This window comes from Sinocyclocheilus rhinocerous, unplaced genomic scaffold (genome assembly GCF_001515625.1).
Source record: "Sinocyclocheilus rhinocerous isolate Xijiao unplaced genomic scaffold, SAMN03320098_v1.1 scaffold1201, whole genome shotgun sequence".
NCBI lineage: Eukaryota > Metazoa > Chordata > Actinopteri > Cypriniformes > Cyprinidae > Sinocyclocheilus > Sinocyclocheilus rhinocerous.
In genome coordinates, this window is record NW_015654059.1 from 679,731 (window position 1) to 705,600 (window position 25,870).

Genomic DNA, 25,870 nt, shown 5'->3' on the forward strand with positions numbered 1-25,870 from the left:
CATGCCATTAAAAAACACACAATATTCCATATTGTCAGCTGTGGCTTTATGTCCCATTTTACGCCTTTGTTGCATGGTGTCCACATACGTGGACAGTTAAATAATTTTTAAATAAAACTGAATTTTGTAAAAATGAAAATGGATTTCAATTTTAGCATCATATTAAAGTAATAAAAAGAATCATAAAAAAATCTAGATAATGTTTTCCATAATTCATGCATGAAAGGGTTAATGCAATTAGTGCCTATCAAATGTGATTGAGTGAATCAGCAATTTGGCGGGCGCACTAGCCAATCAGAGACCAGCGGGAGGGTCCATCGTCATGACGTCATCAACACTATATAAAGCCTTGCCGCGTACGGCAATGTGCAGAGTACTTTTTCTAACCCTAACGCTCTCTGGCTTCCTGTACGGTATTTATACTGTTTTGTCTTAGGCTTTCAGTATATTACAGGAAGTTTTCCGCGTTTCCGATGCTTCTAAAAAAAGCTATAGAGTACTCTGATGCTCGGTCTCACAGGTTTGACTGTTTGTGCGCGGACAGTCCGACTGCCGCGAAGAGTTCAACTCTGCTGCACATGTGTCAGATCTGTGGGCGTTCAGCACGCTGAGCAGAATAAATTGAGCATGGCGAACTTTTGCTGATCTCTCCACTGGTCCTGCAAATAAGCCCGCGCTCAGACACTCACTGCAGGGTTGGATTCCCCCGAGATGCCATTTGATTGTGCTTTGCTTTGTGTACAGCGAGCTTGTGTAAGTGCTCTGATTTAATCATGCCTCGCGCTTTTTGTTTTTTGACTCGTCTGGCCTAGTGTTTGGTTTGTTGTAAACGTGTTTTTTACTATAGAGCAGCAAAGGTGACCTCTCAATAAAACCGGTTTAGAAACTACTGGAAGCGTTTGGCTTTTGTGCTTTGTGTTGAATGTGTAAATGTTTGAGTTTTGTATAAAGTGGCTATTAAATGAATGTTGCCAGTATAAGTTTCTAAACACTGAAATTTCAATTTTAAAAATTGTTGGGTTTTATCAGATATTGACTCAAATGGTTCTTAACTGTGTACATTCAAACGAATCTTAACCTTAAAGCACACAACTCCGCTTAAATGATGTATACGATGTGCACCTACAAATACAATCCGCTTTGCTGCCTATTGAGTGTGGTATCTCTGGAGAATGATTGAAGCATCAGCAGGTTCTGGAGCATCAAATTTGGTTTTCAGGTACTGTGAATGCAATTATGTGTGCATTAAACATTTATTTTGGATGCAACACTACTTGCAGGGTTTTTGTGGGTGTTAATTTGCCCTGTCAAATCAAGGGCAACAATTTCTAAAATTGGAGCATGTCTTAAAGGGTTAGTTCACCCCAAAATTAAAATTCTGTCATTAATTACTCATCCTCATGTCGTTCCAAACCCGTAAGACCTTCGTTCAGCTTCGGAACACAAATTAAGATATTTTTGATGAAACGTGAGAGCTCTCAGACCCTGCATAGACAGCAACGCAACTGTAATGTTCCCAGGTCCAGAAACGTAGCAAGGGCATCGGTAAAACAGTCCATGTGACATCAGTGGCTCAACTTCAATTTTTGCGAAGCTACGAGAATACTTTTTGAGCGCAAAGAAAACAAATTATTTCAGTTCTTCTCCCCCGAGTTACGTGTTCCGCCATTTTGTCGAGTACCCAAGAGCGTAATCGGCATTGTTGGACCGTTTTACCGATGTCCTTACTACGTTTCTGAACCTGGGAACATTAGGCTACAGTTGCGTTGCTGTCTATGCAGGGTCGAGCTCTCACATTTCATCAAAAATATCTTAATTTGTGTTCCGAAGATGAACGAAGGTCTTATGGGTTTGGAACGACATGAGGGTGAGTAATTAATGACAGAATTTTCATTTTGGGGTGAACTTAACCCTTTAATGTCATTGCATTTAAATCTTGCATGCACTGCAATTTTTTTTCAATACAAATATCTAAACGTTTTTACATCAAGATTCCTTTAGTTAAAATGCATATTTAAAATATTACGTTTATATGTAAAATATGCATTTATCCTTAAGAACAAACATCTGTCAATGAGGTATGAAAACTTGTTTTCCCTTTTAATTAAGTTGATTTTCCTGAGCCCATTGGCAGTTATTTGTTTTTGGTTTAATCAAAAACTCTTCATTTTGATTTTCTCAAACCCTGCTTGTGTCATTTGCTTCTCAAGTGCCCTAAATGTGTGTTGATTTAAAAATCTTCAGACATTTTCAGTACACTAAAAGTTACTTCAATATTCTAGTAGTGGTTGGGAGCAGTGCTATTCAACATTTTTGTTGAATTATTATTTTTCAAACTTGGAAGCGTTGCTACAGCAATACAAGACGTTTACATTTTGACACCATATTGACATTCTGTTCCATTTAATTTATTGGTCTTACCTTTATGAAACCTGCAGAAACTGACTTGTCATTAACCTTATACATGAATTTTGGAGCTTGTTTTGGTTGTAATGTTTAACAGTTGTACAAACAATAGTTTGTCTGTGTACTGATAACTTTATGCATAAAACAAGTGTTTAACAGGCACAAGAAGTATGGGAAAATATGAGTTTTTTAAAGGGGTTAAATGGACGAATATGTTTTCTCTCTCTCTCTCTCTTTGGAGACATATAATCAGGGTTGTAAATTGTATTTAGACCAACTACCTATAGAAAACATTTTGACCATCAACACTGTCTGAAGGTTAATCATCACTTTGAAAAAAAGGTCTCGGGCCCCACAAAATAATGATAAAACACAATATCGTAACATAAGTTTGAAAAAGTGTCGTCTGAAACAGAATATGAAGTGTGGTTAATCAAACCAACAGCTCAATTTGCTAAAATGGCTAAAAATAATCGAAATCGTTATTTACAGTGATTTATTTGAACGAGTTTGATCATTTTTAACTAATCATTTTCCCCTCCATTTTTAAATCATTTTCAGTTCCTGTGTGTGTGATTGTCATGTGTCTCTGCCTGCAGCAGCTCAGAGAGGAAGAGCGGAACCCGCTCCCCAATACAGTCTACGTGTAGGCTAGAGGAAATAACAGACAGGATTTCTGTAATAATCGACGTATCTCATTCATTTAAAAGGGCATGTTTACAGCAACCTCAGCATTTCGCCTTTTTGCTCAAGCGGGATTGATCCGCTGCCTCGGTCGAAGGAGCTGTCCACCATGAAGTGCTGATCGGCGGCCTGGCAGAACGATGGCGACGGGGAAGTGGCTTCTATACACGGGTCTCTGTCTGTCTCTCGTCGCCTTGTGTTTCCTGACAGTCGCAATCTCATCGGATCACTGGTACGAGACGGACGCGAGGAGGTACAAGGATCGTTGCCGAACTTTCTCGAACCGCAGGAGCGATCCAGGTTTCATTTACATCCCCAACCACAGCCTTCCGCTGCGAGCCAGCCGAGCGAGCCTGGACCTATGGGAAGACCGACTGCTGCTGCAAAGAAACCGGCGTCAGCTGTTCGCGATGAGCGCGGCTGATGAGTGCAGCAGACGCTACAATTCAACCAACATGGGGCTGTGGAGCAAATGCTACAGGGTGGGATTTGACCCAGACATCGAAGAGCTCATACAAAAAGGTAAAAACATCCACCTGAGCCTTACAGGAATGTGTTGGCTGTATTGATGCAATGGTTTTTTTATGCTACAATAATGAGAGCCTGGAAACTGCCATTTAAAGCTAGAAGCTTGACATCTCTATTAAATGTATATAAGCAGGCCTATGAATGCATCAGAGTAAAGTGTCAATTCATTTTGTTTGAATTGTCAATGTTTTCTCAATATTGGACATCATAAGCAACTCTGAAAATAATAAACATTCAGTTTTCTATGAATTGTAGTGGTTTGGACTAGTGGTCCTTGAGCTTGGTCCTGGAGTACCTGAGCAATGCACATTCTGGATGTCTACCTTTATTTATCACACTTGATATATTTCATCAGCTCGTTAGTAGAGGCTTCAAGATCTGAACATGGTGGTACTCCAGGATCTGGATTGAGATCCACTAATTTAGACTGGATGAGCAATACTCACTCGACCATCTGTGTAGTTTACTCATCTAAACATGACACTTGTCCATATGCATAAGAAGGCTCAGCTCCACAGGAGACTTGGTCCACCTAATTATGAGCTTGACAACCACCACCCCAACTGTCCAGGCCCACCTTACATGCCTGAGCTTAAGCTGGGCTTGTGTACAAATTCTAATTATCATACTGGGTCTAGATCTAATGATGCTTTTCTTGTTTTTCCAGGAACTGTCGAGCGTTGCTCCTTTATAAAGTACTATTACTCCTCTGCAGTGACACGAAAGGATCTTTCCTACAATATCACCAAGACTATCCAGCAAGATGATTGGCATGCCCTGCGTAAGTCGGACTTATTCTTTTCGGTCAGCATCAGTGATATCCCGGGCCCTCTTACTATGGTGTAGTGTACTCATTTGGACCTCAATAAGGGTTGCCTACCGTAACAAATTTTGTCCTGGGCACATGAAGGCCCTGCATATGAATGTATTTGATATAGCGGTAGAGTTTAAAGCAAGGGTATCAAATCCTTCTCCTAGAGTTCCCACCTTCCTGTATAGTTTAGCTGGAACCAGCTAATTAACATCTTCAGGATTATTAGAAACTTGCTTCAGGTTGCAGCTAAACTCTGAAAGAAGGTGGCCCTCTAGGAGCAATATTAGACACCCCAGTAATTTGGGTCCTTCTCCAGATTTGCGTCGGATGACAGCTGGCTTCATGGGCATGGCTCTATCCATCATCCTATTTGGCTGGACCATTGGTGTTTTGGGCTGTTGCTGGGAGCAAGGCCTCATGCATTATGTTGCCGGTCTGCTCTTCCTTATGGGAGGTATGCGATTTCCTCCTCTGTTTTTATCTTAAAAATTCATTGGCATGGTGCCTGATCTCTAAACATCTACTAACTAGTATTATGCCCCACCACAGGTACCTTCTGCATAATCTCTCTTTGCACCTGTGTGGCTGGCATCAACTTTGAACTGTCTCGCTACCCACGTTATCTCTTCAGCCTTCCAGATGATATAAGCCATGGTTACGGCTGGTCCATGTTCAGTGCCTGGGGAGGACTAGGACTGACCCTCATAGCTGGGTTCTTCTGCACCCTGGCACCATCGATTCAGCCTCCCCCACAATCCCGTACCTCCTGTCCTAAGACTCGCATGGAGAATGGAACGGTGTGCTAAAGCTTCACATGACACTTTGTACATTGATATAAACTTGTTCATAGATTTCGTCATGGGTATTAAAAGCACAGAGGCTGTTGAAAGACATTTTGTGCTGGAAGGTGACAAGCCATGTCCGTCGAGACTCTCAAATTATGTGCAAAAAGAAGAATCTGTTATAAAAGCACATTTGTACAGTTGTATAAAAGCTTTCTTCCTGACATGAGTTCAGCATGTCCTTGGTGAAGCAGTTCTTGATGTTTGTCTTTGTGTTCAGTAGACTGTGTTTGAATTTCAAAACGAGTTTCCAAGACCTTTCCGATGTATAATTACCATGAATTTCATGCGTTGTAGATGTTTTCAATGTCAATAATTTCTTCATTGGACAATAAAATGCCTCATGTAAAAAAAACCTACAACCCTACTGTTTCTACTCAAACTACACATTAGAAAAAAAGAGAATCAAACAGAGACAATGAATACTCAATTTTATTTAAGATTTCACTGTTCCAGACCAGCAGAAAAGGGGTAAATTTTCGCTTTATTTTGTATTAAATGATCTCAGCAGCATGTTAAACCCAAATGTTGGACTACATTGATTTTTTTCCCGAAAGAATGAGTGATTGCATTTGATAAATACTGTTTAGTATGGCCACACAGATGAGAGAGTAGAAATCATTTGAAGGCCTTGGAATGGTGGCATGTTAGTGTGTGTGCCTGTCTTCATGCTTTCAACACTCATTTTATCTGCAATCATGCCTAGACACGTCTCCTTCGTTACCATCACCATCCTTCCAAAGGTTCCAGACTTGATTCCTGATTCATACCTTGTATGAATGGCTTATTCTATAGGCAAGCCAATAAACACTTCCACAGTGGTCTTTTTCGCCTCCCTTTATGGGAATGAAGTTACTGTAGACATTGTGTAGTGGCATGTCAGGTCTCACACCACCATGCTTGCCCAAAGATGCTTAGGCAAACCCTTGAATCCAAAATGGATCCCAGCCTAAGATTAGAGAAGGTACTACTCTGTGATTAATGGAGTCCCTTCTAATGAGGACCAGGGTTTGGATTCTACAAATGCACTCAAACATCTCAGCTCTGGCTACGTAAACATTAAACGTGTAAGAAGCCAAGAGCATTACATAGATTTATCTTATAATCCATTTCCTTCAAATGGTGGTGAGACCTAACTTACAGGAAGTGTAAAGATTCACAGTATTAAATTACAGTCTGTACCTTGGATAGAGTGACGCAAATCAGACATGTTATTCGTTTAAGCACATTCCATTTAGCCATTGTCACATGTACACATCAGTGCTCACGGTTTCCTCTGCACATTTCAGTGTCAGACACTTTTATTTTTCCCAGAATCATATGTGAAGGTGTGTGTGTATATATGTGTTAGGACCCTCAGTGTCTGTCTCAATCATTACCCTGCACTGAGGGTGCTCATCATACTGAGATGTATGTGTGCCTTAAAAAAAAAAACTGACAACAGACAAAAAAATTCTGTTGGGAAAGGGATGGAGAGCGAAATGGTAGAAAGACAAGAGCTTATGTTATGTTATTAATGGAAGGGGTATATTTGCGGTTTCATATTTGTGATGCAGTTAAATTGAGAGAGGGTTGTCTTTAGTGACGGTCAATACCGGCACTCTGTAGGATGTCTGTGGCCGTCTGCACTGGGGGTCTGAAGGCTGTCTGAAAGCCTGGAGGTGGGGAGTGGAACTGACTTGGGGTTAGTGTGGGAGGAGGGAGGTAAGGGGCCCAGGCGGCTCTGTGTAAGGAGAGTTGGGCCGCCGCGTCCAGGAGGCCGGTGTGCGGGGGCTGTGGGAGTGCGCTGGAGCTGGGCGGTCCGTCCATCTCTGTGAGTGCCTGCAGCGACTTGAGCCAGTGTGGCGGATTGTCATCCTGGAGACAGTCCAAACTGTTGCCTGTAGATGCTGGGATACCTGGAGTTTGAAAAGGGACATGAATGAGTATTATTAGCGATGAAGGGTTTATCCGTGTGCAGAGGGTTTACGAAACACAAATCACACCTGTGATGATGGCGGGATCCATCCAACTGGCCGTACTGTCCCAGCTGAGGCTGTGCGAGACTCCAGTCGAGCCTACCGGCACCCCGATGTGGTTCACACTGGAGGTGGAGGAAGAGGAGGAGGAAGAGGTAGAGTTCGGGAGGCCTCCGAAGTTGATGTTGATATTTGGTAGGAGTGCTCGCAGTCCGTCCTGCCACTCTTTCACATTTATACTTTCTACAGAGCCATTGTTTTCTGAAATTAATGAAAAAAATTTGAATTGAAACTCTGTGGTATCCTTACGTCTACATGAAAATGACATTTGCAAGCAAATTTGATGTTAAATGGGATAATCAACAAGAAAAAAAATAAAGGTTACAGATGACCAGTGCTATCTTAGTATTATTTCTATACTTTTATAGTATTTATTATAAGCTATTTATATAAATTTGTATTTTAATTAATAGCTTTATTAAACATTTTCAGTTTTCATTTTAATTTAGTAATATTGTTGTGCTTTTTACAAATATTTCTATTTAGCTTTATGTTTCAGTTTTAGTCCATTTGGAAGTAACTTTTACTTCTTTTAGTTGCCAAAGCAACATTTCTTAAGTTTAAGTGTTTCATTTAATTTTATTTATGCTTTTTTTCCAATTACAGAAATAATTTTTAATAGTTTTAGTTAATAACAACACTGAAGATGACCAGACTTCCGAATAAAGCTGAATTAGCCATCAAGGTGCAAAATAAAACAATAAACATACTGGGAATGAGTTCAACAACTTGTTTGTATTTGGATCAGTAGGCTACAACTGTAGCCCTGCTTAGACCAGGTGTTTTAACACACACACACACACACACACACACAGGTGTTTCACAAAAAAATTGGAGCACACGAGACAGATGCATCCCCTAACCTGATATAGGAATCCCCCCAAGGCCGGTGCTGTGGTGCTGGGCCGGCATGCTCAGGTCTAAGAAATGGCTGTGCGTAGCTGAGGCCGTGTGGTTCAAGTGTGTGAGGTTATTGCGGGTGGGGAGGCCCATCCAGGGGTGGCGTGCGGCCATGTGTTGGGGCAGGCTGAAGGAGTTATAGAGGCCTCTGTGCTGGAGGTGAGGAAGGCGCCTCTGGTGGGAAGAGGGATTGGGAGAGAGGGGGGAATGCTCCTCGACTGACAGCTCTTTCTCTATGAGGTCGGCCAGGGCCTTCCGTGTGACGTCAAATGGGTCGAAGCCAAGGTCATCGTCCTGCTGCTGCTGCTGCTTGGCCGAAGAGCCAAAACCGAAGGCTGCCTGCCAATCAGTGGAGGACGACACTGGGATTTAATGGAAGGGGTATATTTGCGGTTTCATATTTGTGATGCAGTTAAATTGAGAGAGGGTTGTCTTTAGTGACGGTCAATACCGGCACTCTGTAGGATGTCTGTGGCCGTCTGCACTGGGGGTCTGAAGGCTGTCTGAAAGCCTGGAGGTGGGGAGTGGAACTGACTTGGGGTTAGTGTGGGAGGAGGGAGGTAAGGGGCCCAGGCGGCTCTGTGTAAGGAGAGTTGGGCCGCCGCGTCCAGGAGGCCGGTGTGCGGGGGCTGTGGGAGTGCGCTGGAGCTGGGCGGTCCGTCCATCTCTGTGAGTGCCTGCAGCGACTTGAGCCAGTGTGGCGGATTGTCATCCTGGAGACAGTCCAAACTGTTGCCTGTAGATGCTGGGATACCTGGAGTTTGAAAAGGGACATGAATGAGTATTATTAGCGATGAAGGGTTTATCCGTGTGCAGAGGGTTTACGAAACACAAATCACACCTGTGATGATGGCGGGATCCATCCAACTGGCCGTACTGTCCCAGCTGAGGCTGTGCGAGACTCCAGTCGAGCCTACCGGCACCCCGATGTGGTTCACACTGGAGGTGGAGGAAGAGGAGGAGGAAGAGGTAGAGTTCGGGAGGCCTCCGAAGTTGATGTTGATATTTGGTAGGAGTGCTCGCAGTCCGTCCTGCCACTCTTTCACATTTATACTTTCTACAGAGCCATTGTTTTCTGAAATTAATGAAAAAAATTTGAATTGAAACTCTGTGGTATCCTTACGTCTACATGAAAATGACATTTGCAAGCAAATTTGATGTTAAATGGGATAATCAACAAGAAAAAAAATAAAGGTTACAGATGACCAGTGCTATCTTAGTATTATTTCTATACTTTTATAGTATTTATTATAAGCTATTTATATAAATTTTTATTTTAATTAATAGCTTTATTAAATATTTTCAGTTTTCATTTTAATTTAGTAATATTGTTGTGCTTTTTACAAATATTTCTATTTAGCTTTATGTTTCAGTTTTAGTCCATTTGGAAGTAACTTTTACTTCTTTTAGTTGCCAAAGCAACATTTCTTAAGTTTAAGTGTTTCATTTAATTTTATTTATGCTTTTTTTCCAATTACAGAAATAATTTTTAATAGTTTTAGTTAATAACAACACTGAAGATGACCAGACTTCCGAATAAAGCTGAATTAGCCATCAAGGTGCAAAATAAAACAATAAACATACTGGGAATGAGTTCAACAACTTGTTTGTATTTGGATCAGTAGGCTACAACTGTAGCCCTGCTTAGACCAGGTGTTTTAACACACACACACACACACACACACACAGGTGTTTCACAAAAAAATTGGAGCACACGAGACAGATGCATCCCCTAACCTGATATAGGAATCCCCCCAAGGCCGGTGCTGTGGTGCTGGGCCGGCATGCTCAGGTCTAAGAAATGGCTGTGCGTAGCTGAGGCCGTGTGGTTCAAGTGTGTGAGGTTATTGCGGGTGGGGAGGCCCATCCAGGGGTGGCGTGCGGCCATGTGTTGGGGCAGGCTGAAGGAGTTATAGAGGCCTCTGTGCTGGAGGTGAGGAAGGCGCCTCTGGTGGGAAGAGGGATTGGGAGAGAGGGGGGAATGCTCCTCGACTGACAGCTCTTTCTCTATGAGGTCGGCCAGGGCCTTCCGTGTGATGTCAAATGGGTCAAAGCCGAGGTCATCGTCCTGCTGCTGCTGTTGCTTGGCCGAAGAGCCAAAACCGAAGGCCGCCTGCCAATCAGTAGAGGACGACACTGGGATAGTGTCTGCAAAAAGGAAGAGAGATTGATGGGCTTATGCGATTAGCTCCGCCCACACTGCAATCTTATTGGTCCAAAATCCCACTACACTGCATTCACTGCACACACCTACCTGAGGTGAAAAGGCTCTGTGGTTCTGGAGTCATGGGCCAGTCAGAGGCTCCCTGTGGTGAACTGGAGAAGGGGGGCAGGCCGCTGGGGATGGGGTTGGGATGTCTGAAATTGCTGTTGTCTGAGAAAAGAGATTGAGACTCTGCTGCCGCCCCCTCGAAGGGTGAGCGCGCTGTGAGTTTGGCCACGCTGATGGGCACAACGAGGCTGGGTTTAGTAAGGCCAGGTGGAGGAGATGGGGAATCGCTACTGGATGTCTGTCAAACCAAATGCAGACAGATGGATCAAAAAAATTAATAAAACAAACCCACAATAACTATTCTTAGAGATTCAAGAGTTTTTTAGCACTTACCTGTGATATAGTTTCCCCATTTCCTATATTTATGGATTCTGATTGTTTGCCAATTGGACTGAAATGAAAGCACAGTGTGATAAGCACGCACCAAAACACACAGGAAGAAAAATCATTGTATACTACTGAATATCAAATGTACTATTGGCTAGGCTTCTGCAGTACAGTACCTGGTAGGCTCTAAGGCTGATGGGAAAGGTGGAAGGCCTGTGTTCTGTTCTGTTCCCTGTTCAAGGTCTGGTTCATCTGGAGTCATGTGGTCTGAGTCTGTTAGGCAGTCTAAAAGAGGAGGGGACTTGCGATGCTCTGTGGTTAAACCGTTAACCATTTTCCCATAGTTCTGTAATGAGGGCCACCCTTCTTTATTGGTACTATTGGGTCTGAAAAAAATGAAGAAAAAAAAAATAACCCTAAGTTAAAAATGAAAATCACACTTCTCAAAGATTGAATATATGCACTTCTAAAAATTTAATTGATAAACTACCATTTAAAAGTTTGGGGTCAGAAATATTTTTGTTTAAATTAATACTTTTATTTAGCAAGGATGAATTAAATTGATCAAAAGTGACAGGCATTTATAATTACAAATAATCCATTTTCAAATAAAATGCCATTCTTTTGAACTTTCTATTCATCAAAGAAATATGTATATATATCACAGTCTCTACAAAATATTAAGCAGCACTGTCTTCAACACTGATAACAATAAGAAATATTTCTTGATCAGCAAATTGGGATTGCTGAAAATTCAGCTTTGCCATCACAGGAATAAATATATTTAAAACACAAGGACTAAATTATTTTAAAATAGATTTTATAAAATATTTTTAAATTGTATTATTTCACAATTATTATTTTTATTGTATTTTTGATCAGATAAATGTCTTGATGAGACACTTTTACCAAAAACTCTTACTGACCACAAACTTTTCAATGGTACCGTGCATTTCTTTCTATACATTTTAAGAAATTAATTATTATTTAGTTAATTATAGAACATAACGCAAAAAATAAAGCAACTTTAAATTTCAATTATAAAAATATGAATATGTTCATCTGACTGGGTGTGTGCAGCAATGAAATTCAGGCTAAAAACAACACCTCTGAGTGGAATTGGGTTTGCTCTTCGACTTCTCTCCACATGCTGAGGTTTGTAAAAAGTTGGGGTTCGATTTGTAAAGGTCTTGGAGTAATTTTTGTTCATACTCTTGATGTTTCCCAGCCTGAAAAAAATTTACACATAGTAGCCGAACAATATCCAGATAAAAAAAAAAAAACAACAGACAGCAAAAAATTTTGTAAATGTAATTTATGTATTGACACTGTCTCAACTGATTGATCTGCAGTGTAAACACATATGCGCTCACCTGCATTTCTTCTTTTGTAAAACTAGCCGCTTCATCCCCTAGTTCGTGTAAATACATGCAGTCCGGTTTAGGACACTGCATGCTTTTGAGAAAATAACTGCAGTACTTTGTTGTACCTAAAGAAGCCTTGAGACAAAACAACGACAGGTAATTATTTTAATAGCAAACAACTTCAAAGTGACAGAATACACAATACATATTCATCACAGACATAATAAACTTAGCATATGATAATATTTTGTAAATGGCTTAGGTTGTGATGCTTTTGCACTTACCTTGAGTGTTCTACCATCCACTATGACATTGTTCACACACTGTATTGCTCTAAGGGCGTCCTCTGAACGAATGTAAGTTACATAGGCACTGGCACTAGGACCCTGTGGAGTGAAAGGTCAAAATAAATATAAAAAGTGTGTTTTCTTTATTCTACTCTTTTGCTGTAGCCTTAAGCCAGAGACTTTTTCACAGGCGCTGAACGCACAAGAAGCATGTGAGCATCAAGTTTCATAAGCGAAATCATATGTGGCTTTTCTTACCTGTGAACCTGCATATGATGTGCTGTTATTGATGACCACTTTATGGATTTTGCCGAACTTTCCGAAATATTCTGGGCGCTTTAGAACCTAAGAAGTAATCAAAGTGACAGTGATTCTTCAAGTGAATTATTGCATGAACCACAAAACAGACACTACGCTGAATTATGCCCACTTATCACACAATCAAACTGTGAAATGAAATGAGGAAGGAAATTTCCTTCTGTTCAGCTAAATGCAAATGACTCGCTGATGAAAACACTCTATTTTTGTGCTATTCTCATTCACCTCCTACAGAAAGTGACACATTTCTGACTGATGTGATATGGCCAAAAGGGGCAGCTGATTTTACATGATCAGTGATTTAAATACAAATACTGTGATTAAATACATTACCGTTCAAACGTTTGTAATCAGTAAGAATTAAAAAAATAAATTAACACTTTTGTTAATTCTTTGTACACTACTGTTCGAAAGTCTGGGGTCAGTGAGATTAAAAAAATATAAAAGTTCATAATTCAGTAGATTCAAATAATCATTACATAACAAAAACAAAAAAAGGCATTAGCATTGTCTAATACAAACATTCACCTCGGCATCCGCAAGTCTTTGAGAAAGTCCCACGACGAATACGAGGTTCCGCTGCACCACACGGACACTGGCCAGGTGCTTGCGGTTCTCCGTCACCTTCTGCTTCTTTTCGTTCTGCTTCTGCTTCTTCTCGTTCTTTATCCTCTGGATCTCCTCTTGTGACAGCGGTTTGTATACTGCCGGATCCTCTGGGTAAGGCTACAGAACACACAGAGCCAGTTACCTCGCTTGAACCGGTATCTGAGGGGCGGCAATTCTCAAAGAACTTTGCAAATAGGTCAAGTTTTCAAGCTGACACCATCACAGTGAGTCAAATGAACCACATCGCGTTTACACTTGGGAAGTGCGGTTTGCCAAGAAAGTGGCGCAATACGCTTTAGCCACAATTGCATAACCAGGTTTGAGAACATTACAGTCGGTTAAATCAGACAATGTTTGGCCACTGTGCTTGTACAAAACAATGTATTTTTATATTTAACAATACATTCACACCTAACATTTTCCTCCAAATTTCTCATCCCTTTTAAAATGTTCATAAGCCCTTTTATTTTGCAATCTATACAAGCTATCCATGATTATACAGGTTGTTATATTCGGCGTTAGCTGGGTTTAATTATTTGCATTTATTAACATCGTTTTCTCCAGCTGTTCGTGATATAACAGTTGAGAACCACTGTTTTAGATATTGCTATCGGCCATATCGGTATCGACTACTACCTGAGAAAGTGCACATCAAGGACAGCTTCTCATATACAATGTAACGGCGACCCAATGGCGACGTTGATATGAAGTAGTCCATCACTATCATTAGAAGCCTGCGTACAAATTTCAAGCAGAATCGTACCTTTCTGCAAGCAGGGCAGAGGCCGTTCTCATCTGTGCGTATGCGGTGCCAGCAGAAGCGGCAGATCTGGTAGCCGCAGGTGCAGGGGAAGAAGTTGACATCGTCAATCTCCAGCGGTTCCATGCACAGTGGGCACTCCATGGGGTCTTCTTTCAGCTCGGGACTGCGGGACATCCTATCGTACGGCAAGTTCAGGAGAGTCTCTGGCAAGTCGGCCGAAGGGCTGATACAAAGTCAAGGCAAGTGGATTTGATTTAAATGTGGCACCCTGGATGATGACAATACTTTATTCTAGTACATAAATGCTCTTGTTAAATATTCATATTGAAAAATGGCATGCAGTTAGATCAAAACAAAGTGAATAGCCATGACAAATGAATACAGTCAGCTGTCATGGGCTCATAGCAGTCCAAAACATCAATCTACCACAAATCACATTAAGCCTTTTCATGTTACTCTCATTACAGTCAGTTAGCCCACTTGTCTATAAACATGCTGATGTTTTGGGATTGCAGAATAGGACCACTGGGTCACATTAGAGACGACTGCAAGTCAGGTGTTCACAGTACATGAACAGGCACGAATACCTCATTTAAAACGTCAATTTCAAATAAATAATTGTAACACACAATGCAGAGACAATGTTGTATGCAGCACAAAATACTAAAGCTTTTTATCTAAATGAACTGCGAATGACATACGATTCAGTATCTCTTTTGTTCAACGCTGACATTTGTATCACATGCAGTTGTAGCAAAAAAAATTTAATTCTAAAAGCAAATTATTATTAGCATTTTCAGCGAAAGCATATATTACACATTCACACTCCAATCTCTCGCATCTGCCCAGATCACAACACTGTTTAGATTCGTAGAGCCCGTTTCTGCTTCAAATTGACATTAAATAAGTTACCAACACATTTAATACTTTAATATCTATGAATCTTTATTAAAATCGCAATTACTGATATCTCACATCGTATATGTCTAGCGGCGAGTGAGTCGAGCTGAAAGCCGGTCAGGTGTCTCCACAGCTGGGACAGACTTCATCTGACGTGCGGCACAAAACACAACGCCTAAAAACATTTAATTCACTCTCCAACAACCAATAACACACACACTTAAAAGCACGCATATTTTGAAATGATTGTAAGGCAATAAAACGACTTTCCCTCCATATATATTTTGTCGACAACGAATGTTTTCTAAACGTCTCTATGTTGCGGCCTACACACAGCTAAAGCCTGCGACTCTCCTACTAAACGGCCCGGCGACTAGAGGAGGAACAGCCGCCCGTCCACCTTTGACTTTAACCTTTACTTAAACTCAATGTTTTATTCTTTAACCATGGGGTTAGTCTGCTTCAACACACTTATACAAACCTAATACTGATGTAGTAGTTATATTTGGGTGCACTGATCGCGATTAAAGCAGTTGTTTTGTAGGGTACTCACTTCTACTAGCTGGTCCTGTATTGCAGGGATTCCACTCCAATGGATATTCACTCTAGTTTAGGCGGGGGATTCTCCCTTTCAACTGATCAGATGTGCCTATCTGATAGTTTGGAATGAGCACTATTCCACAGCTCAGATGTTCAAAACTGATTAGATGTTTTCCTACTCAGTTTTACTGTTTATTTAGGTAACAGATTCTTACCACCATCTTACTCTGAAATGAGGAGGGAATACAGTAACCAGTCACCACTCACTGAGTTTGCGCAAGATGCGAGGCACAATGCATTGTGGGAGATGTAGTTTATTAGTCATCATTATTTTTAACATCAGTAATGTACTACAGTCGCCACAAGAGGCGACACATATTGCTATCATATCATATTTAGGTGCAGTTAGGAAAAATAAAATAAATTAAGTTAAAAAGAATTTTTTTTTTTTTTTTTTTTAATTAGTTTTTGGTATTGTATAGAGATTACAATGAAATATTTAACTAAATAACTTCGATTTATATGACAATTTCTTTTAGATTTCTCACCATTTTTATTCACATTTTTATGTATTTGAAATTCACCCAAATACTAATGTTAAATGTAACTTTTTTAATAGTAAAGTTTGATGTATTTTCTCAGTTAATATAATAAAAACTGCATGTATAATTATACAAGAATGAAAATTAAAAAAGATATTTAAAATGTAAATTTTTATTTTACATTTAAAAAATTAACTTGATTTTATATCACCACTTCTTTTTCGACATTTACTCAAATAGTAATGTTAAATGTAACCTTTTTAATAGCTACATTTTACGTACTCCCTGAGTTAATATGAGATAATAAAAACGGCATGCAAAATTATACAATAATTAAAAATTTGAAAATATATTTTGAAATTATAAAAGCATTTTATTTTAATTTCTAACATTCAAAATGCAATGCAAAAGCATTGTAGTTGACATGATTAAAAATTAGTACTAAAAAATACCAGCTATCAACACAAGTATGTTATAATACTATAAAATGCTAAAAACACAGATGTTTTAGTTATAAAGTAGGATTTTCATGTTTCTGACGGTGTCCACCACTACAGATAATATCAGTGTGACAGAGGTTTAGACAAAAAAATAAAAACAAATCAATGTACTCAAATTCAGTTAATTAAAATACATATGAAGTCTATATATCAGACTTCACATATAAGTCCCACCTATATATACAGCCTGATGTACCATGACTGTAGATGTCTGCTGGTAAGATTTTAGTCTCTTTTAGACCATATTTTAGTCCTCCATCCACACACATGTAGAATTTGACCACAGTTGAGAGTGTGACTTTTCTGGATGGATGGCATCTGCTGTAAGAGACGGATCTATTGGATGAGGAGACAGCAAGGATGTGCGGGCGGCAAGGAGACCCATACGCACACAGCTGTCTGTGTCCAGACATCAGATCCCAAACATCATTGCTCCAGCAAAACTAGATGAGATAGAGAGAGTCTAATGCAACATGATATTGTTTGTTTTGTATGATGTTAAAACTTTTGTTAACATACCTGTCACCAGCTCCAGAAACATTTACTGTTTCTTTAGCGCTCACAGCCAGCGCAGGATAATGAATGGCACACAGCCATCCCTTCTGCTATAAAAAGGCACAAATAATGTTCAGCATTTTAATGTTACAATTAAGGTCTTTAAATTTACTCCAAGTAATAGTAGTGAATGGGTGCCGTCAAAATGAGAGTCCAAACAGCTAATAAAAGCATCACAATAATCCACAAGTATAGTCCACACAACTTCAGTCCATCAATTAATGTCTTGTGAAGCAAAAGCTGTGTGTTCGTAGGAAACAAATCCATCATTAAGGCATTTTAACTTTAAACAAGTCCATAATCCATAATAATGCTTTCTCCAGTGAAAAAGTCCATCCTCTGTTGTCCTCTTAAATCAAAATCCACCTACATTTGTTTAGAACTTTTTGGCTTCTAAACGGTGCTTGATCTGTGTATATTTCTCTCCTGATTCAGACGAGCTGACTTTTTCACTGGAGGAGCAATATTATGGATTGAGTTTTGAAGTTAAAAAAAGTCTTTATGATGAATTTGTTTCTTACAAACACACATCTTTTCACTTCACAAGATTTCAACTGATGGACTGGAGTTGTGTGGATTACTTGTGGATTATTGTGATGTTTTTATCAGCTGTTTGGACTCCACCAATTGGTGACGGCACCCATTCACTGCAGAATATCCATTGGTGAGCAAGTGATGTAATGCTATATTTCTCCAAATCTGTTCCCATGAAGAAACAAACTCATCTGTATCACCTGAGGATGAGTAAATCTTCAGCAAATTTTCATTTTTGGGTGAACTATTCCTTTAATATAATAAGGCCATCATACTTTTTGCTTTTGTGGCTGCAAATGTACAGTCCCAGCATCATGTTCTCCACACACCTAGTGCACCTAAAGTGACCACCACACAATGCAGATGCTCCAGCAGGGGGCGGGACAGAACCGGTATACAGCCCAAGACATCCTCAAGTGATCTGGGCAACTCTAAATCAAGTAGCTCTGCCACTTCCTGTCCGGCAGTCAAGCATTGGTTATTTTAGGTGGTTTCTAACTCCGGTACCGGTAGGAGTGGGTAGACCTAGTGTATGATTCATGGTGCAGAGCTCAGCCAGGTTGGGGGAGGTGTAAGACAGGGCTTTCCAACTCTCTGACAGGAAGGGCTTACAGGCCTTATCTGCATCCGTGGGCTCAAACATCACTGCAGCATAAGAAAAAGACATGCAATATGCACGTAGCAACTGTCTTGAAACTATTACCTCAATGCTCTGAAGCAGTATTAGATAAATGAGGTTTACCAGGGACTGCATGTTTCTTGGCGATACAGCACACGTAATCAATGGTCGAAACTGGAATGTTGCCATCAAGAACTACGAGAGATGCTGACGCAAGCTGGTCCTCAAACTGAGATACCTGAACGTAAAGATAAAAAAATAAAAAATGATTTATGTTATCAAACTAGTTGTTAACGTTACATTAAAGCCCTTGCAGATTTTCCTATTTCAACAGGAAGTTCACATGGGAAATATATATTGGAGAGTTTGTCTTTTTTTTTTTTTTTTAAGCCAATAGATTTTAATTTCATCACAGCCATGAACATGATTTGCTATTTTTTTGTCATTTGCATGTGTTATTAGGGGGCGGGACAATATCATTCTATAGTGCATCTGATTGGACAAAATGAGTGAGTGCAGGATGAATCATCATTATTATTTCCTCTGTTTACCTCTGAAATAAAAAGACTGAACATTTCAAATACGTTTATCAGTCAAGGTTTTTGTCAGTGTTTAGATGTGAATTAGCATGTAAATGCTAAGCAAACTAACATAGCTGGACTTTAAGCTGGACTGAGTTTGGGGTCAGTAAGAAATTAATACTTTTATTTAGCAAGGATGCAATCAATTGTTCAAAAGTGACAGTATCTATTTTAAATAAATGCTGTTCTTGTGTACAACATTTGAAATGTCCAGTGGCACAACTGTTTTCAACACTGATAAAAGAAACATTTCTTGAGCATCAGCATATTAGAATGATTTCTAAAGGATCATGTGACACTGAAGACTGAAGTAATGATGCTGAGAATTCAGCTTTACCATCACAGGAATAAATTACATTTTAAAATATATTCAAATACAAAACAGTTAAAGGTGTAATAATATTTCACAATATTACTCTTTTACTATATTTTTGATCAAATAAATTCAGCCTTGGTGAGCAAAGAGACTTTTTAAAAAACATTTAAAAAATCTTACTGAGCCCAAACATAGGCAAATACAGGCAGTAAGAGGAATTGTACATATTCATTAATAATAATATGAATGACACATTACATACCAGCAATATTTCTGCCCATGCCTCCAAATGACTGACAAACACTACCTGGATTTGTCTGACCAAACAGAAAATACAATACGAATATATAATATTAACCTAATGTCATAAAAAGTAACTTAAGCTCCTTTAGCTTGTTATTAGACTTACCACCAATTTCTTTGTTGTTCCTTTAGCGATGAAATCAACGTTTATTCCACCAATCACAATCTGAGGGAAATAAACAGTGTTATTTTAGCATTTTAATATAATATTACAGTATTTATTAATATTTTAAATTAGCTTTTATTTTTATATTTTCATTTGAATTTAAACTTTAATAATGCTGTTATGTGCTTTTGACATTTTTATTAGTTTTGGGGTTTTTATTTCTATTTAGCCTTTTAATTTCAGTTGTAGTCATTTTAGTACTTCAGCTTTAGTACTTATTTCAGTTGGTTGTCAAGGCAACATTTCTAATTTCTGCTTACTTTTTTTTTTTTAAAGTTTTTCATCTAATATTAATATTTTATTTTAGCTTTATTTCAATTTTTTAAATGTAGTATTAGTTAACAGTAACAAAATAAAATTTAATAAAATTCCTTAAGAGCTTATTATGTCTTGTAAAGACCATCTGAAGCATTCAGTTTTGTACCACTTACAGTTTTGGAGCCTGTTCTCTTGTCCTTTGACTTTTGGGTCTTAGTATCACCTCTGAAGTTGCCTTCACTTTTTTATGTTTAGAAAGGGCACATGCAATCCGACTGCCCACCTTGGCATTGTTATGGATGAGTGCTCTATCTGAAAGTGAATGAACTTCAGGAAAATACCACAAAAGGACGCACAAAATCAAAATGGACATGACAAGTTAGTGTCATAAGTACATAAATGCAATAAGCTTCATCATCTTTTTTTTTATCCATCTTAAATGGATACTGGCTTGCAAGGACTTCCCTTCAGTCAGCTCAGTGACTCGCTGAAGGATAAAAGGGATGACATCTCTTCCTGTGACACCTTTTGAGCTTCAGATATACAAAGAAAATGCTTTTTTCAGAAGTGCTTATCATTATATGTGGCATATAGTATGGCCAAGCACTATTTTTCTCTACCTGGCCTCAGTCACAGCTGTTTGTATGGTGTCTTCTATCTGTTGTCCCGTGGCTGCATGTTCCTCAGGGATGAGAACAGCCAACGGAAGACCACTTTGCAGCCTCAGAGATAGTGTGCTTGCTGTTGAGGAACGAGAGAGTTAAAGAACCCTTCACAAATGACTAAGCAGGATGAGGATATGCAGAGGAACATTATCTATGATCTCTGTTTCACCTAGCTTTCAATTAGGATCACTGCAGCATTCAGTAAATGTGCAATATTGACAAATGTATGTGTGGTAAAAGCTTAAACACTTAGACTTGCCAACAAGATCTGCTGCTTCTTGAGGACTGGAGACATGGTAAGGAAATAAATCCACTTTGCCGAGAGAAGAAAGCCGGGAAGCTCTTTGAATCTCCATATGTGGCCACACACACACCCTGAGTTTCCTGTCAATAACAGCACTGATCTTTGAATTAGAACTCATAATATGTAAATAATTATAATACACACATTTTAATATCCCAGGGTCAGATTTGATTTTTTTATATATATATATATATAAAATATATATATATATATTTTCGGGCTGTCAGTCGATTACAATTTTAATTAATCTAATTCATCGCAAAATAAATTTGACTGTGAAAATACCTACAAAAGATTATTTAAAGCTATTTTTGTGTTAAATGAGAAAGTATCAAGTAGACATTACACATTGAAGCTTTAGAAAGAAATATTTTATTTGATTCAACATAAAATTTATTACACATAAACATTTAGGCAACAACGGCAACAAACTATGGAACATAAAAGAAAATAGTTTAAGAAACCTCTCAGTATTTTTTCTTCATACAATGAAAGTCATTGGTAACCAATACAGCTTTTTTTACCAACAGTAGTCAAAATATCTTCTTTTATGTTCCACAAAAGAAAGGTTTGAAACAACATGAGGGTCAATAAATGATGACAGAATTAAAAAAATTTTGGGTGAACTATCCCATTAATGTTTTTGTTTTCATTCTTTTTTTTATGAAATTATACTCTAAATAAGAAACTAAATCTGCCAGCAGGTGGTGGTAAATGTCTTTATGAGTCACTCATTCATTCATTCGATTCATTCAATCAATCTAATAATTCATTCAGGAATTCAGTAAAAGGCTCATTTTATGAATGGGACTTTGAATCATTGGTTCACACGATTCGTTCAAAATGCGGATTCATTCAGAAACTAAACACCACTGTGTTGCTAGGAGACGCACAACAATTCTGCTGTGGCTTTAAAGGTAATATGTTCTCTGCAAAATTGAGCAAAAACATAATATTGTGTTTAAAATATAACACAACATCAACTTCTTATTTACGGAACTGTTGTATAAAATCACATTTAAACTCGTGATATTCGGGACAAAATCAGCACTCGTGTAATACTGCCCTCCCTGCTCGTGATATGGTATGATATAAATATGAGACAAATGCTCATACAGGAGCATTTTGCACCAATATCTTGAATTTTATCGCATAACTGCATTTATGGAGTCGTTGCTCTGCATCATATTTGTCAACTGTATGAAATGTAAGATGATGTACAGGTCTGGGGGCGGGGCCAGTGCGTTAACTACGTTAAAATATTTTAATCGCGTTATTTTTCCATAACTAATTAATTAAGTTAACGCTTAAACTGACAGCCCTAATATATATATATAAATCAAATCTGACCCTGAGATATTACAATTTGTGTATTATAATTATTTACATATTATGATAAAAAAAATAAGAAAAGACACAACATGCATGGATCAGTTTTGAAATCTTGGACTGTTTGGCTTTTCATAGTGTGTTAAGACTAGTGGGAAGAAAACATCCAAGTCTGGGGGCGGGGCCAGTGCGTTAACTACGTTAAAATATTTTAATCGCGTTATTTTTCCATAACTAATTAATTAAGTTAACGCTTAAACTGACAGCCCTAATATATATATATAAATCAAATCTGACCCTGAGATATTACAATTTGTGTATTATAATTATTTACATATTATGATAAAAAAAATAAGAAAAGACACAACATGCATGGATCAGTTTTGAAATCTTGGACTGTTTGGCTTTTCATAGTGTGTTAAGACTAGTGGGAAGAAAACATCCAAAATACATTTTAAGTGTTTATTTTATTACACTTTATTTATTTCAATTACAATACATATCTTTAAAAGCAGTTTTCTCAAAATTAGATTTTTTTTCTCATGCACTTAATATCATTTACATACACACTAAACATTATAGTTTTATTCCTTTCTATATTTTGAACGTTTTTAGAAAGGGGTTTGTTCATATATCATATGCCTGAGTTTTTACACTATTTCATTTATAAAAACATGCTGATTTTTTTCTGGCTGTTGACAGTATTTCCTGATTTATGAGTGATAAAAAGAGATATCCAAAATCCCCTCTGTAAAAACGTATGACTCAAATGTCAATAAAATGAAACTAATGAACTAATGAAATGAATGAAAATTAAGTATTTTGAACCTGGTTTTAACCAATGTTGGTGCATATTTAATTAGATAATGCCTCTTTTGCATATTTAAACTTAACATTTCAGGAAACTTGTTTGAAATTCTTAATGTAATCAATAAACTGGGGAAGTATGGTGATATCTGTTAGTTACATTTTTTACCCTATTCACCTGAGGTGTCTTGTCTGAATATTCATTTTAAGATTCGTTCTAGAAATTACATATAACAGTGTTACTACATTATTCGTGTTTTTAAACTTAACTTTAAGTGACAGTTAGATGACAGCAAAGGTCAAAAACTCTCACCTCAAAAGTTATGAAACAACTTTTCACAATTTTACTGCTATTTCCCCCAGTGTCTGTGTTCACATGCAGACTTACAAAATGATAACTGGGTTCGAGCACTTACCAAGAACTCAAGAGTGCGACCGATATCTAGCATGGATTTCACCCCAGCAGACACAACAGCAATAGGTGTTCGACCCAGTTCAGTGAGGTCTGCGCTCACATCCAGGGCTACAAGAGATAATATATTGGTCATTAAATACACGCCAGTACACATTTCACATGAAAATAAGGACAATTTTGAAAATAAACGTGCCGTTTTCTCCATCTCTATGTACTCCTCCAATGCCTCCGGTTACAAAGACAGGAATCCCAGCCCTGTGAGCCGCAATCATTGTGCCGGAGACAGTTGTGCCACCCGACAAACCCTAAATGATCAAAGCACAGACATTTCACATATGTATAATCACATTAGTTACAAACAAAGATAACTTTAGTTCCAGACCTTGCTGATGACATAAGGTAGATCTCTTCTGGACACTTTTAGTGCTGTTTTGCTTTGTGCCAGGAAGTCCAGTTCATCTGAAGAAAGGTCCACATGAATCCTGCCCTCAAGAATCTCAATGGTTGCTGAGACTGCACCCTCAGCCCTCACAATCGCCTCCACTTCCTTTGCTGTGCTAAAATACAAAGGAAATAAAGCCAGTAAATACTGAATCCTTCAGATATGATTCAGAGTACAGATTCAAAGTTCTCCACATTCTTGTCTTTAAAAAACCCTGTGCAACGATACAACAGAAATAGTCCGTAGTGATTTTTTAAAGGGGTCATATGATGCGATTTAAATTTTTCCTTTCTCTTTGGAGTGTTACAAGCTCTTGGTGCATAAAGAAGATCTGTAAAGTTGCAAAGACTAAAGTCTCAAATCCAAAGAGATATTCTTTATAAAAGTTAAGAGTCAGCCACGCCTACCTAAATATGTGGAAAATAATGTGTTTTTTGAACCTTAAACCGCATAAACACATTTCATTACACCAAATACACTAAATAATGTTATTTTTAGCAACATCATATGACCCCTTTAAGATAAAAAGTCATGTTACAAGCCTGTCTTTAGAATGACTTGAGGGAAAAGTTCAGATGATAAGTATTTGATAGCACTGTAAGAGATTTATCATATTTTCTACCTGAGATTGTGAGGATAAGGCATTCCATGTGTGATAATAGTGCTTTCCAAAGCCACAACTGGCCTGTGATCTGCTGAAGCCTCTTTCACATCGGGATGGATGATAAACAGGCTGTCTGTAGGAGAAATATGGAATGGTTGACCCAAACAACACTGTACCAAATTTGGTGACCCAAGACATGCTCGCCAAGTTTGAATTGGTTCTCACGTGTCTGAAGACTGACAAATGATATAGGAGAAGCAAATAAAATTTTTGCTCTGTTCCTAATATAGTGCTATATTATTGCTTCAGAAAACTTGGAATATTGCACGAGTCACATGGATTGCTTTTATGGTGCTTTTTGGTCATTTTGGAGCCTGACATCCAAGGTCCCCGTTTACTTAATGGAAAGTAAAGGCTTGGACATTTTGCTAAATATTTTCTTCTGTGTTCCACAGAAGATAAGAAAACAGGTTTGGAACAACACTGAGACTAAATAATTTTTGGATGAAATTAGTCAATTAGTCTGAAAGAGGCATTGCATAGTAACATGAAATCGGGACACTGTTGCTCTGAATGCAAATACCTGAATGTAGAGCTGTGGTTTTTGCTACTTTACCTTTTTTGCAATGTTTGCTGGATGAAGTTGTAATGCAACGTCTAAGAAACGCAGACAACCTCCACATCTTCAGAACTGGATCTTCAGGTCAGCAAAACTCATTAGAAAACAATGTCAAATACAATCAAACCACCGTGTGCTGGAGAGTTTCCACAAACTTCAAAGGGAACAGTTTGTCGTGCTCTAGTTATTCGAGACAAGTGACGTGCTGATATAAGCAATTGTCACAATCCTGCACGTTTCAAAAGACGAAACACAGGATCAACTAAACATAAAACCAACATACGGCTCCAGTAAGTAAACAATTCAGGACTTTAGTCGTTCAATGAAGACTGAACTTAGAAAGTTGTCTGCGTTCGCTCATTAAAACGCTTCTCACGCCCTACTCACTTTTGACTTCAGTCACGACTCCGCTTAAACAAATCCTCTTTTTTAAAAAAAACTCTTTATTCTGAATATTAAAGGGGTCATATGATGCGATTTCAGTTTTTCCTTTCTCTTTGGAGCGTTACAAGCTCTTGGTGCATAAAGAAGATCTGTAAAGTTGCAAAGACTAAAGTCTCAAATCCAAAGAGATATTCTTTATAAAAGTTAAGAGTCAACCACGCCTACCTAAAACGGCTCGTTCTAACACGCCCTCACATGTCTACGTCATGATGTGGGAAGTTTTGCATAACGCCGGCCAAATGTTCACGCAAAGAAAGAAGGCATAACTTTTATTCTCGCTGTAGTAATGTTGTTG

At 38.5% G+C, this 25,870-nt stretch overlaps 3 protein-coding genes across 4 annotated transcripts; 1 reads left to right on the top strand and 2 right to left on the bottom strand.

Annotated features, from left to right (window-relative positions):
* Nucleotides 1-3,157: 3,157 nt before the first annotated feature.
* On the top strand, nt 3,158-5,611 carry LOC107716652 (transmembrane protein 178B-like). The gene is made up of 4 exons (XM_016523144.1): nt 3,158-3,612; nt 4,286-4,399; nt 4,749-4,886; nt 4,982-5,611. Exons 1-4 carry the CDS (start codon nt 3,231-3,233, stop codon nt 5,236-5,238), a joined length of 891 nt encoding a protein of 296 aa, XP_016378630.1. The 5' UTR covers nt 3,158-3,230; the 3' UTR covers nt 5,239-5,611.
* A 392-nt stretch (nt 5,612-6,003) lies between these two features.
* LOC107716697 (CCR4-NOT transcription complex subunit 4-like) lies at nt 6,004-15,854 on the bottom strand. 2 transcript variants are annotated; one of them, XM_016523211.1, is made up of 15 exons: nt 15,586-15,854; nt 14,133-14,355; nt 13,289-13,486; nt 12,701-12,787; nt 12,440-12,541; nt 12,165-12,290; nt 11,899-12,020; nt 10,968-11,177; nt 10,798-10,855; nt 10,447-10,702; nt 10,081-10,340; nt 9,110-9,166; nt 8,156-8,366; nt 7,260-7,493; nt 6,004-7,172 (listed from the first exon to the last, which is right to left on the bottom strand). In XM_016523211.1, the coding sequence occupies exons 2-15, from the start codon at nt 14,304-14,306 to the stop codon at nt 6,853-6,855; spliced, it is 2,415 nt and encodes an 804-aa protein (XP_016378697.1). In that variant the 5' UTR covers nt 14,307-14,355; nt 15,586-15,854; the 3' UTR covers nt 6,004-6,852. The 2 variants fall into 2 exon arrangements, with proteins under 2 accessions (XP_016378697.1, XP_016378696.1); XM_016523210.1 differs by lacking the exons at nt 6,004-7,172; nt 7,260-7,493; nt 8,156-8,366 and adding an exon at nt 8,570-8,946 and having other exon boundaries at nt 9,034-9,267; nt 9,930-10,340.
* A 2,161-nt stretch (nt 15,855-18,015) lies between these two features.
* On the bottom strand, nt 18,016-24,710 carry LOC107716627 (pseudouridine-5'-phosphate glycosidase-like). The gene is given in 15 exon segments (XM_016523121.1): nt 18,016-18,134; nt 18,211-18,348; nt 18,446-18,560; nt 19,629-19,688; nt 20,120-20,187; nt 20,190-20,258; nt 20,394-20,479; nt 20,567-20,687; nt 20,871-20,914; nt 20,916-20,995; nt 23,468-23,574; nt 23,660-23,771; nt 23,849-24,023; nt 24,531-24,645; nt 24,689-24,710. Coding segments are annotated over 15 exon segments (1,431 nt in total).
* Between the last annotated feature and the right edge of the window lie 1,160 nt (nt 24,711-25,870).